At 37.2% G+C, this 12,553-nt stretch overlaps 1 protein-coding gene across 1 annotated transcript in view; it reads right to left on the bottom strand.

Annotated features, from left to right (window-relative positions):
* Positions 1 to 5,364: 5,364 nt before the first annotated feature.
* The window catches only part of CMTM4 (CKLF like MARVEL transmembrane domain containing 4), a 31,902-nt gene continuing 24,713 nt past the window's right edge, over positions 5,365 to 12,553 (bottom strand). Inside the window, exons 3-4 of the mRNA XM_034073043.1 lie at positions 7,017 to 7,115; positions 5,365 to 6,097 (exon numbers count right to left, since the gene is read on the bottom strand). Of these exons, the coding sequence (XP_033928934.1) occupies positions 5,924 to 6,097; positions 7,017 to 7,115 (273 nt within the window). The 3' untranslated portion in view covers positions 5,365 to 5,923. The remainder of the gene's footprint in view (positions 6,098 to 7,016; positions 7,116 to 12,553) is intronic.

The following is a 12,553-nucleotide window of genomic DNA, read 5'->3' as shown; positions in this document are numbered from 1 at the left end:
AGAAAATGAAGATTGTGTTGTATACTCTAAAGGCTATCATAAATCACAGTGTAAGCAGATTTTTTAAAGATTATTTTTAGAATGGTTAAGTTATAGACAGATTTTAAAAGACTATGCAAAAATAAGACCAAAACAACAAAGGAACCCTTTGAGGTTGGACAACACCTCACTCTGCCAAACAGATCTATCCAGGTGGCCAAGTGGCTAACAGGGAAAATGTGCCACAAAAGACTCTAAATGTCATTCAGAGTGTTCCTGAATATTTGTATAAATTCATCTTTAATCAACTCCCGCTGTTAAAACAGGAAGAGGAATATGGCGTAATCTGAACAAAGCCTTTTCAAACATTCTGCTGTACCTATTTCAGTTTTGTTTTTAAATTCTTACTTTTGTTGCCATTAAAATTCATACACAAAAGTTCTCCATCCGCACAAGCAATTTGAGCTTTGCTGGCCCTTCAAACAACCCATTATTTTATGCTCTAAACAGCAAGAACTACATACCCAGTTTTCAGAAAATGCTGTTTGCTGGCTCTACTCACTTCAGTGGGACTGAGCAGAAAATAATCTGAAACCATCCTTTCTTCTAGACACACAGAGGCTGTCTGGTGCAGCACCTACATCCTGCACGTCTCTGTGAACCAACTACCACACTTCAGCTTAGGAGAAGTTAGTTGATAATCACTCTGATTTGTCGATATACCTTAGCTTTTAAGATCCGCCATTAGCAACACTGGTGTAGAATCTCTCCAACTGTACTACACAGCCAGCACTGCTCCAGACTTAAGAACAGAGAAACTCCTGCTTTTACTACTGATTGTCTCTACAAAGCACAGAAGCGATCTCTCCTTCTGCAGTTGGGGATTATTTATGTTCACATATCATTATGAAAGCAATTACTAACAATCAAGCTTGCTTTTCTCTCACCTTCTCACCTTTTTATCACATCTCAAAATTTATGATGAGATTGTGCCTGCCTTTTTAGTTATCCAAAATATCTGCAGATGCTTGAATCCAGAGCTTTCACCATACACCCTGTTCTTTGTGCTCCGATTTTCATGTACATGTGTCAATTTACATGCTGTGTAGTATTCCATCTGAGTAGGAGAGCGTATGTTATTTTCTACACTACTTGAATTGTTGTGGGTTTTATGGATTTTTTTTTTGTTGTTGTTTTGGTTTGAGTTTTTTTTTTTTTTAATTTTTATTATTATGCCCCCAAAACATTATTCTTACTTATGTCGGTTTGGTTCCCTCCCCCCTAACAAAAAGAACAAGTAGAAATATTTACAAAGTTGTCATGAGACACGACAATGATACAGAACAAAGACTAAGGAATAAGGGCGGGGGGGAGGAGGAGTTATATTAATAAAAATCACATATTAGGTAAGCATTTGCTGTACCTGTACATCCCCAAAATGTAACAAAGGTGACAATTAGTAGATTTGTTTAGGGACCTTGAAGTTAATGGAAAACTAGTGGTTAATTCACTTGTAACAGTCCATGTGCAGCATGTAGCAGGTCAAATCTCCTGCTGTGTTCCACAGCACTTTAAGAAGCAGTAAGTCTGATGCATCAGAAAAAGATGATCATCATATGGTACAAAATAATTCACAAGGAAGGCAAATTAAAATAAAGTTTATCTGAGGAAGCCTGAAAAACTGTCCCCAGTTTTCCCCTCTTCTTTCTAGAATCAACAATGAAACAATTATAGATTGTATCATGAGATGCACACATGCTGAAGCCTATGAAGAAGCACCCCATGTTACTGATTTAAGTGCACATGTAAGAGACATAAGCAAAAGATGAGAAACTGCTTCCAAGGCACAGCTCATTGCTCATGCCGTGCTTCTGAACACAAAGACTACAATGAACAGCACAGAGTGAAACATAGGCATCAAATCTCTGGAGTCTGTACCTTGTCTTTCAAAGAAGGCAGAGGTAGATGATCTCTAATCCCCTAAACATGAGGCTCCAACCAAAGAGCTCACCCAGAAGCACATGCCATATGCCAGCTAGCTTCCAAAGTCCCAGGGGAAAGAATAACATTTTCCCCAACATATTCAGCCCAAACATCATAAGCTATCATAAGACAGTACTATAAACAAAAGGACACAGTATTCTTATCTTCCCTCTGTTGAAGCAGACACAAGAAGGCTTAAATTAAATATTAAATATTAATTAAAACCTAAGATAGGTGAGGCATGAATGCAAAGAACAAGTAGAGAGGAAGAAGGAATCAGCTTTACAAAGAAGCAATTAAACAGTCAAATCAGTTCTTAATTACAGGGCTTAGAAACTCCTATTGTAGGCACTTTGCACAGCATTACATGATCCTATGATGGATTTGAACCAAGGCTGACAAAACTGACCACACACAACATAAAGAGGAAAACATCTTATAACAACTCTATACAGTAATTATTATGCTGTTGCTCTGATCATATCTTACTGTTTAGTCCTTTGATGTCTGTGCATTGGTTGCACAATTTATAGTTTCTTGTGCACACACAAATACATGAAGAGTGCATATATGGGGGCTTAGTTTGAGAAAAGAGGAGAAATCAGAACCATTACAGTTTTGAGCATCCTGTTCCTACAAGCTTCAACTGTTTAATTTTTATTAACAGTGGGTTTTGAGTCCCTTTATGGAACTAAACAGCACTCTTGAGGACTGAAAGGAATTATCTCTATGTGCTCAGGAACTATCAGACTAACTGGCTGGGAGAAGCAATTTTATGTCACTTTTCTAAGCAAGCTTCACATTAAAAAAATCTACCCTATTTTCTTCCTTCAGAGTTTTGTTTTTTTCTTTTTATGATGACCGCAATTTGTGTTAAGAGTCTTAAAATATTACTCTTCAATACACCATGTAAAATCAGGTCTGGGGGAAGAATCAACTGAGTATATATATAAATGATCTTAATGTTTCAAATTCATCTGCCTTTCACAACTATTTACTTTCCCTTCCCTACAACCTAAATAGTAAACAATGTCTCCATAGAGTAATAAGTGCTTAAGATTTTTAGAAAGTACATATTGTACAACGCTAAAACTATCTTTGGTCCCGAAAAGAAGGAAATTACAAATTTACATTTGTTTTTGTTTTACAAAGTGTATCAGATAGCATTTTTTAAATTAATATTCTCTTTGAATTCTACCCAAAAGACGTGCTAGGCTCAAGACACAATGTAAGTGAAAAATAATGGCCTTCTGTCCTCAGCTCAAGGAAACATTTGACATGCAAAAGCACTCGGGTCATTCAGGTGCACTATACTACACTGTATTAGAAGTATAGCTGTATCACTCTGCATTTGTCATTCCAGCTAAAAGGTAAACCAAAGCTTTTCATGATCTGGCTCCAGAAAACAAGCTGGGTGATGTTGCCAAGGATAGGTGCAAGGATTTGGAAGAAACCAAATACATAAGCTTATAGATTCATGAGATTCTCCACACCTCTGGAAAAAGCCAGAACCAGCACAGGGAATACAGGAAAGGAACAGGGTGTCCTCTTACGTACACACCATTTTAGTCCTTGTTAACCATCAAACAGGATACACTCCTAATGAAAAGCCTTTGCTATCCATCACTTACGTTTCTTGATTTCAGATGAGGATTCCACACTAGAAGCGTGGATCTGCTGGAGGACAATGTTCTGAAAGGTTCTTGTAAGTCACTGACACTGTTCATAAACTCTCATTGCAACCTTTGCCAATATTAGGCAGAGTGCTGATAAACACAGCAGGGCTGTAACATCTGCACTGGCAATAACAAACTTTGTTATTTCATACCACACTGAACATGCAGCTGTCATTTACTTCTCTGAAATACGTAGTAATCCTGGTGAGACATCATCTCAGTAAAATGTCTCTATTCTAAACCCAACAGAAGAGGTTGGCTTTTACCATTCCACCTTTTCTTTTTTTTTTAACTGGTGTTCCCTTAGGCATTAGTTTTCAAGAAGCACAATAAAATGTGTCTGTAGTAACTGGTGAACCATAACTCCTTAAGACAATGCAAAGTTTCTTTAACCTCACTACTAATTATTTCTGAATGCTGATCTCTACCTTAGCCACGAAGGTGAAATGCACTGCAGACCATCAGTAAAATGAAAACAAGAAGATATCAGTTTTGTCACCAGCTTTTCACACATCAAATTCTCTGTTGCTTGATTCAAACATTGCAGCATTAGTTTCACAGCTGTTACTCTCCATTCCCTCTGGTATTTAAAAAGCCCAGACACTTATACTGACCTATTATTAAATATAACCTGGTTTTCACATTTATAAGTGGCCTATTTGCCATGCAGTGCTGTTTGTTCTTGTCTATTCAACCACTTAAGAATACATCTACACAAGAATACTATGCAAAAAGTGTCCAGGCCAAATACGAGATGGATTCAGGCAGAGAGGGCACACATTTCTGCTAATCTTGAGAAATTTCAGCAGCTTATAACAGGAAGGAATTCAGCTCTAGAGATCTTCTCCACCACATATATTCTTCCTGCAACATGCCCACATGCATATGCCAAATAATGCATTAAATGGATAAAAAACACCAATCAAATAAGGCCCAGAAAAATATCAAGGGACATCTTCCTAATAATGTCATGATTTTGTCTGACCAACTCCTGCACAACTTGAGTTCTCAGTAGACAAAATATCATTCTCTTCACTGGAAGTACAACTAAGAAGAAACTTACAGTTAGGTAAAATTATTTCTGAAAAAGTCAATAGAACTGTATTATCTGCCAATTAACTCATTTTCCAAAGAAATATTAGGGAAAAAAAAATGGAGAAATATCCAATTAAAAAAAAAGTCATCAACAAAAAAAAACACCTTTAAAAATTTATTTTTACCTACTACAGACTGTTTGAATTTTAGAAGAAGCAACCAGCCTTCCAAAAAAGGACAATAGTTATATTGCATGAATCACACAATACTGAAACCTTAGAAACACTTTGTAAGCCCATCATAATTTGCTGCTGGTTCTTGCTCACCCCAGGCTCCTCAGAAATTATGAACCTCAAAAAAAAAAATTAAAAGCCATGACTGGAATGCAAACTTACTGGATGACAGCCTCTTCTTTCTGTACTGTGCTCTTCAACCCCCTTTTCTCCACCCTAACTCCCAACTAGATTTATCTCCCTATTTCAGAATGAAACTGTATTCCAACATCTGCAGAAAAACACATACCTGCATTTGATGCATTACGGTGACCATTCAAGAACCTTGCTAACTCTGCACAAATTCATGTGTGAACCGAGTATGACAATTCCAAAGTAATCCACAGAGTAACTACCTCAACACTACATCCACCAAACAAAAAAATGGGAGATGGTTGTCCATTTTGGCAGTGAAACTGCAGGAGACATGAAGTGAACTGCACTGCTGAGGGCTGCATGAGGATGGAGACAGAGTTGGCTGGACATAATAACATGGTTAAAGTTATTGCTATTTGCTCTTCACCTCCTTTTAGCATGTATTAGATTTCCTTTTGGTGGTTTTCTTTCCCATATTAATCAACCAATGCAGTGCTGGTCTTAGTGTCTACAATAGGTGAAGAAACAGTGGCAGAACATGTATATTCAGAGCTTGCACTTGGGAGAGGGAAGGAAAGTACTGTGCAGTTAATCCAAAACAATAACATACTTCAAAACATATATACATTATATATTATATAAGCTATATAATATATGTATACATATGTGGACATCTTAAACAGATCTGGCTTTTGAACGACCAACATTTACTGCCTTCATGACAACAGCTTCCAACTCAATTCACTTCTGCACATATGCAGGGCTGGGCATTCTTTGCCACCATGTGATCTTCCTTTTCTTCCTTAAATAAAGACAAACCCTTTATTCCATGAGGGAGTTAAGCATGTCTTTTCCCTTCGCATTCCCATTTGAATGTTGCTTTCATGCATCCAGACGCTGAATCTCAGGGTGATGATCCACTTCTCTGGACTCTGTTCGAGCACGTATGTAATCACTGGTCTGCCGACTATTTTGTTGTCTGCTGTTCATTCGCCACTTTTTAATAGCTAAGTATGTGTTCACAGCATACACTGCCATTGCCAAGAAACCAAATATCTACAAGAAGTAGAAAGAATTGTCAAAGACAATTTCTGAAAACAAGAACAAGCGTAGCTTTGCAACAAATTCCTCATAAGCTTAGTTTTCTACTTAATTTGCACTGACAAATCACCATGGTCTGTAAAAACTGATGTTTTTCTTCAGTGAATAAAAAAAATCTGCAGAAGTGACCAAGATCAATGACCCTAGAAAACAAAGTCCTCAGTCTACAAACACAAAATATACAACAATATACAGCAAATATACAAAGAATACAGCTCTTCATCCAGCAGTTCATTCCACAGGGTGAAAACAGTAGTGAATGAATTACAAGAGAAAAGATGACCAGTTCAGACCATTAGTCTGGAGAAGGAGCTAATTAGCAATTTTTCCTATATGCTTCTGCAGAACTGTGGTATGATTTTCAGCATCCAGGTTTGAAGGGGGACAGGGGGACGGGGACACGGGGGACAGAATAAAAAAGTTGACAACTCAAGCACAGAATTAATTTGCTTGAACTTACTGGCCTAGATTTACATGTTGAAGTACTACTATACCCACTACACAGAACAAAAATGGCATGTAGTGAGCAAGAATTCAGCAAATTATGTGTAAGGAGCTCCAATTTCTTGTGAATTTCTGGCTCTATCTTTTCTGTAGGCTTGCAATATAGAGCTGGCTACAGAGAAATAAAGCAAGATTAACTGCTAAAGTGATCTCTGCAAGTCATTTTTCCGTTTGTTCTTGCCTCAAGCCTTAAGACAAACAACTCGAAGGATGTCAAAACTTTCCAAATCAGAATAATCTTATAGCCAACTGTAGAATCAGAAATAAATTGTGATGTCAAACGCAACAGAAGTATTCAATGAACATGAGGAAAAGTTATTCTTAGATTTAACAGAAGATGAGTCATATATAAAGAAGTTAAAATTCTTACCACAGCAGCAATTTCTGCTCCAGTTTTATGGTTTAAAGCAGCAAGTACTACAGAGGCAATGAAAAAGAAGAAAGTGCTGAGTCCAGTGTTGACCAGATCCTAAAAAAAAAATAAATTTATTAGCATCACTAAAGAATGATTCTTTGCTTGCTTTTATTAGAAGTGATGAAACAGAAGAATGTTAAAACAAGAACTATAGGAATACTTTCCCACTTTCTATGCAGTTTACCACTCACACAAAGAAAGGCAAAGATCATTAAACAGGAAACGTAGCATGTGTACACATTAGTCTGTGAATAGCAGTCACATGGCATGTACATATAAAGCACCAGTGCAGATTCTGGATGAATTACTTCAATTTCTACTGGGTTTGTTGGAAAAGTGTTGTCAGCATAAACAATGAGTAAACCTGTTCCACCCCAGCGGATGCTGAAATAACCTCAATACCAAACCTTAGCACTCAAGGAACTCTTTGTTTTCATTCATATCACAACAGTGCTCCATGCACCGCCCAGATAACTGTCAGGAATTTTTCTACCAATTCTTTGAGGCCTTCACTGTAGAAGACTGCATGTCCTACACAATTTCTATGAGTAACAGCTGCCCAGACTGTGAAAACACACAGATTTTTACGTATTTATTGCTGAAGATTAATGTTTCAAGTAGACATTTTATAACAGAAGCACAGCAACACCCCATGGCACCTATGTTCAGGGAAAATTCTTTGCTACACACAAATACAACAAGCAACATCCAATTCAGTTACACATACACTGCTAATGTCAGTGTCTTTGATGATTATGTTGCTGTAGCTTACATAAAGCAGCATCATTAACATGTCATTGGAACATAAGTAAGAATTCTGAACGTCCACTGTGCAATTTAAAACTGTGAGTTAAAGAAAAAAAACCACAACAAAACCACACTGAATATGCCAACTCCCACCATGAAAACCAAAATCCCATCACCCCTCTGATTAGTACTCAAGGATACATCTATTCTACTTGATTCTCTTCTTTCACATACAAGCCATGCTCACTTCCTGTTCCTGTTACTCCACTTACTACAAGCAAATTTGTTTTTTTGTTCTATTTTACTTTTTCCCAAAGTGAATCCTGTGAAGTACTGTAAGAAGTTAGGCACAGAAAACTGAAGATACAAACTTAAACTTATTCCCTGGGTATGAATCCCCACGACTGTTCCAGCTACACAGCACAATGACTTTTGAAAGACCATTGTCATCCAGCCACCCCCAAAACATCTGTTTCCTGTGACATGATTGGAGAATGCTTTAGAAAGTAATTACAAAAGACTGAGCTTCTGGTGCTGTGTTATTTACAGGAAAACTATCTATTTTGAAGGTACTGACCCAGGGACAGCTGGTGAGCACAACCAACTGTACCAGGCAATAAGCTATATGTTGCACTGTGGCCTAATCCTCATCTAAAAGGGGGACCTTTCCAAGAAATCTGAGAGACTTATGTTGCTTATTGCTATTTCCACAGACTTGTTCAGATTTCATGAGCCCAGTAATAACCAAACTGTCTTCCCAAATAGTAAGGGAACAAAAGCAAATTGTGAGTCTCAAACTCCTATCATCTCTCCACCTGCCAGTGTATAATTAGAGTATTTTTTTCTCTCTGTTCAAGCTTACCAAGATAGATACTACCTGGTATCCACAGCATTGAAAAAAAAAATAAATTATGAAATAGTTACGAAAGTTTTAACTTGTTCTACAGAGATAAGAAATAGAGATACCAGAAAGTAAATGGCATTTTACAATTTTTCCAAGTATCCCATTCAACTTTGAGTTCAACAGCTCTAACTGTGCCTCTGGGGTTGCCAACAAGAGCTGTGGTTCTCATCTGCATAAACCTTTCCTCCTTAGAGGAAAAGTCTCACTGTACATGACAAGAGACACCAGGCTCAACAGGACTCGGCATTTTCATCAAGTCTCTGGCGTAAACATGCATGTCACCAAGAATGTTGAAACTAAACACTGAGGAGAGAGCAGCTACACTCCTGAATAATTAAAACAAAAATGATTAAAAATTAGTTTAGCCCAAGGTCAAGTTGTGTATTTTACTACCAGGGTACATCTGTCACCTACAGGTAAGACCTACAGAATGGAGATAAAATCCTGGAAGAAAAAAGTTGGAAGAACTCAGTAATTATGGTAGGTACGCATCTCAAGAGGTGATGCCATGGCCAAAGAAAAAGTACTTATACATTCCTTTGGACATATGGACACGACAGGTGTTAAGGTTGTAATTTTACCTGGAACACTGCAATGCTGCGTTCTGCTCCAGTATCCACGTTTTTAAAAGTATGTTCAAAAATTGGACAGGGTACAGAGAAGAGCCACAGAAGTTATTTGAAAGGAGGAGAAAGTTTCTCACAGTATGAATCAAAGAACCTAAACTGCTTTGAATATTAATAAGGTTGAGCTGTGTACATGAAGACTTCAGTGTTTCAACAATCAAAAAACTACTTTGTTTTCAAAGTTTAACATAGAAAAGCACTACAAATTTAACAGTATAGAAAATTAACAGCTGCAGAGTTAAGATGAGTCATACTCAAAATTAAGTAAGTTTTAATTCTAAGGGAACTAACCATTAGAACAGAGATGTGCTTACTTTCCACTTCTTCACTTCTTATAATCCAGGCTGTTTTTTCAGAAATTCTGTACTTCCTTAGTACTATACTTAAAGACCAAGCAGTCAGCACATAATATAATTTATGAGGTCAGATGTGCTTATTAATTCATTCTGTTGACTTCTGACTTTCTTAATCCATCAGCTTAATTACCTTGTCAGAGGAGAATAGTAGAAGACAGACAGCCTGATCTACCCACAACATGATAGACATTATCACTGACCTCCATGCTACGAATCAATTTAAAGGCTTCTTGTAAGAAGTTTGAGATACCACCGAGTATGAAATACTGCTGAAATTAGACTGCTGGTGCCTTTGTCATGATTCTTCCAGGAAACCAAAGACATCAGTACATTAGAAACTTTTTCATCATTACCTGACAATATATTCAGTTTCAATCTCTACAAAGAAGATTAAATTTGTCCTTGCAAAGAAGCCAACAATTCAGAACTGAAGAACTGCAATTCCATTTTCCCTCTTTAGATCAAACCTTTTTAATGCAATTAACAACTGAATCACATTCATGCAATAAGGGTTATTTCTTAAAAAGCTAAAAGTAACACATCTTTCATATCCACAGATAAGATTGCTTGGAGCTTATATTTATCAGTAACATCCTCATACAGATATATAATGGTAAGAACTGAAACAAAGTATTAGTGGAGGTTTTTAACCCAAAATTTGGTACTTACTACTAAGACCAGAAAGATAAGAAAAAATACCGTGGTTTTGGACAAAGTGAGAGCAAAACTGAAAAGGAGTGACCTACAGCAAGAATTCAAGAAGTAAAGGACACTCCTTAAAAATAATGTAGCTTTTTTTCCACGTAAGAGAAAATGAATAATCATAGCAATAAAAAGAATAAACTAATTGAAAAAAGATGAACTGTTTCAAATCTGGCCACAATGTAGCTGAAGTTCTTGTTATTATATTTATAGACAAAGTAAAAACCACATCACACAGACAGAAGAATTTCTGCTGAAATTACAGCAACCTCATGAGACAGTCTGCTGTGCCATAAAATACTGTACAAAGCTGCCATCCATAACAGAGAAGAAAATCTATGAGCTGAATCATATCCACTCTAGACTGCTGCTCCTCCCTTTCTCCTTTCCAAAATGATTTAAAACGAAAGACTGACTTCTGGTCACTTGCTAGCTATTTGCTAGTCATTCTGTTCACTCACCAATTACTATTAGTCCGCAACACAGCATCCCAGGATACTGCCATCACCAGCTATCTGTTCCACCCAGAAGGAACATAAAGCAGAGAAAGCATCTTGTGGATGAAGATAAGTTTATGCCAAGACATCATTTTATACCAAAAAAGGGTAAGGCTCTTTTTCTGCTGTTCTGCTGTAAAGGTGGGAAACTCTAGAAAAATGAACATCATCCGACAGTCTGGCATTTTAGGGGACAGGTACAGTTTCTACATTAATGAAGATGGAAAAGATGAACTGGTGCTACAAATGAGTTGTCTGTTAACTGACCTGAAAACTCCTGTTAAGTGACTGCTGAAACCTGCAAGGCACATCAGCTTTGAAAGCTTCTGTTTATTCCTCTAGTTTGGTACACAACCAGGAGTTAGCTTTGTTGCTCAACAGGCATCAGTAACACCCACATGCCTTTATCCATCCTCCATGACTTTACACATGCAAACTTTTAAGAGATATTCAACCAAAACACATGCTCTGCCTTTTTATCCTGTATTTTGTTGTGAATAGTGACTATGTGACAAGCGACTATGTAGAAGGGAGAAAGCATCATATTGCAATTGTAATTCGTAACTGACATTTAACCTGGTGATTGCTTTGGTCATGTGCTTTCTGAAATCCAAGAGTTTACATTTACATGGAGTTTAAAGTAGCTAAATTTATGTAATCTAGGAAAGAAATCTACACATTTCAACAGCTTGACTTTGTCACAAAAAGTGGCAAAAGTTAGTGGCATGCTGCTGTCCAGGTTATTTTCTACAAAAGAGAGTGCTCAAAAGTAACATCTCCATTCATGTCTTTGGGTTTTGGAGGTTTGTTTTGTACTTGGCAGGGAAGGGAAGGCGAATGTGGTTACTGATTTTATTATTTTTTATTTTTACTTGCAAGGTTTCAGAACTGTTTCCTCGTTTCTATAAGAAGCTATTTACCTGAAGTTTACAGTCTCTAAACCAAGACTGTTAAACTCCCATAATTTTACCCTATAATCATATTATTGAACACTGTATGAATATTTTGCACCACAAAAATGGAAACATGTTTCTCAAGCAAAAGTAAGTTCTATGTAAAAAGAACCAAATTAACTGTATGAGCACTAATTCCCATCTCTTTTTCTCATTTATTTAGGATTTATTTAGGAAAGGGATCCTTGTGCAAACAGGGATATCTTAGTGCCCATTTCACAGTGTGGGACTACACTGCCTCATCCCCACACACGGCTAAATGTCCCCATGGGTCCCATGTGGCACACAGCAGCCCCAAAGTTCTCTCTGCAGGTGCTCCTGTTCAGATGCTTCAATCCAGTCTCAGGTGTCTGGCATTTGCTGAAATCAGTTCTATTTGCAGCACTGCAAGCAAGTATGCAAAGGACCCTGAATTAATGCAAGTGATGCTCAAAAGCCTTCATCAGCTCTCCAAAAGATCAGGGACAAGCTATAATTTTTGAAGAAACTGAAGAAGTAGCCTTGCAACCAAGATTTATATGATTTTAGTCTTATTTTTAACCACTTCTGAGTTGAAATACAAGCTCTGCTGGATGCTCTGCTGCAAATGATAAAACATACTCCCAAATTAATGAATGCTTATACAACCTGATTTCATTTTGGTTTCTTATAGATCACCCATTTCCCTCTTGATTCTCTCTTAGCTGCTCCTCACTGCTTTCCCTGCA

This window comes from Melopsittacus undulatus, chromosome Z (genome assembly GCF_012275295.1).
Source record: "Melopsittacus undulatus isolate bMelUnd1 chromosome Z, bMelUnd1.mat.Z, whole genome shotgun sequence".
NCBI lineage: Eukaryota > Metazoa > Chordata > Aves > Psittaciformes > Psittaculidae > Melopsittacus > Melopsittacus undulatus.
The sequence above is the reverse complement of the archived record's forward strand: the minus strand, read 5'-3'. Positions and strand labels throughout refer to the sequence as shown.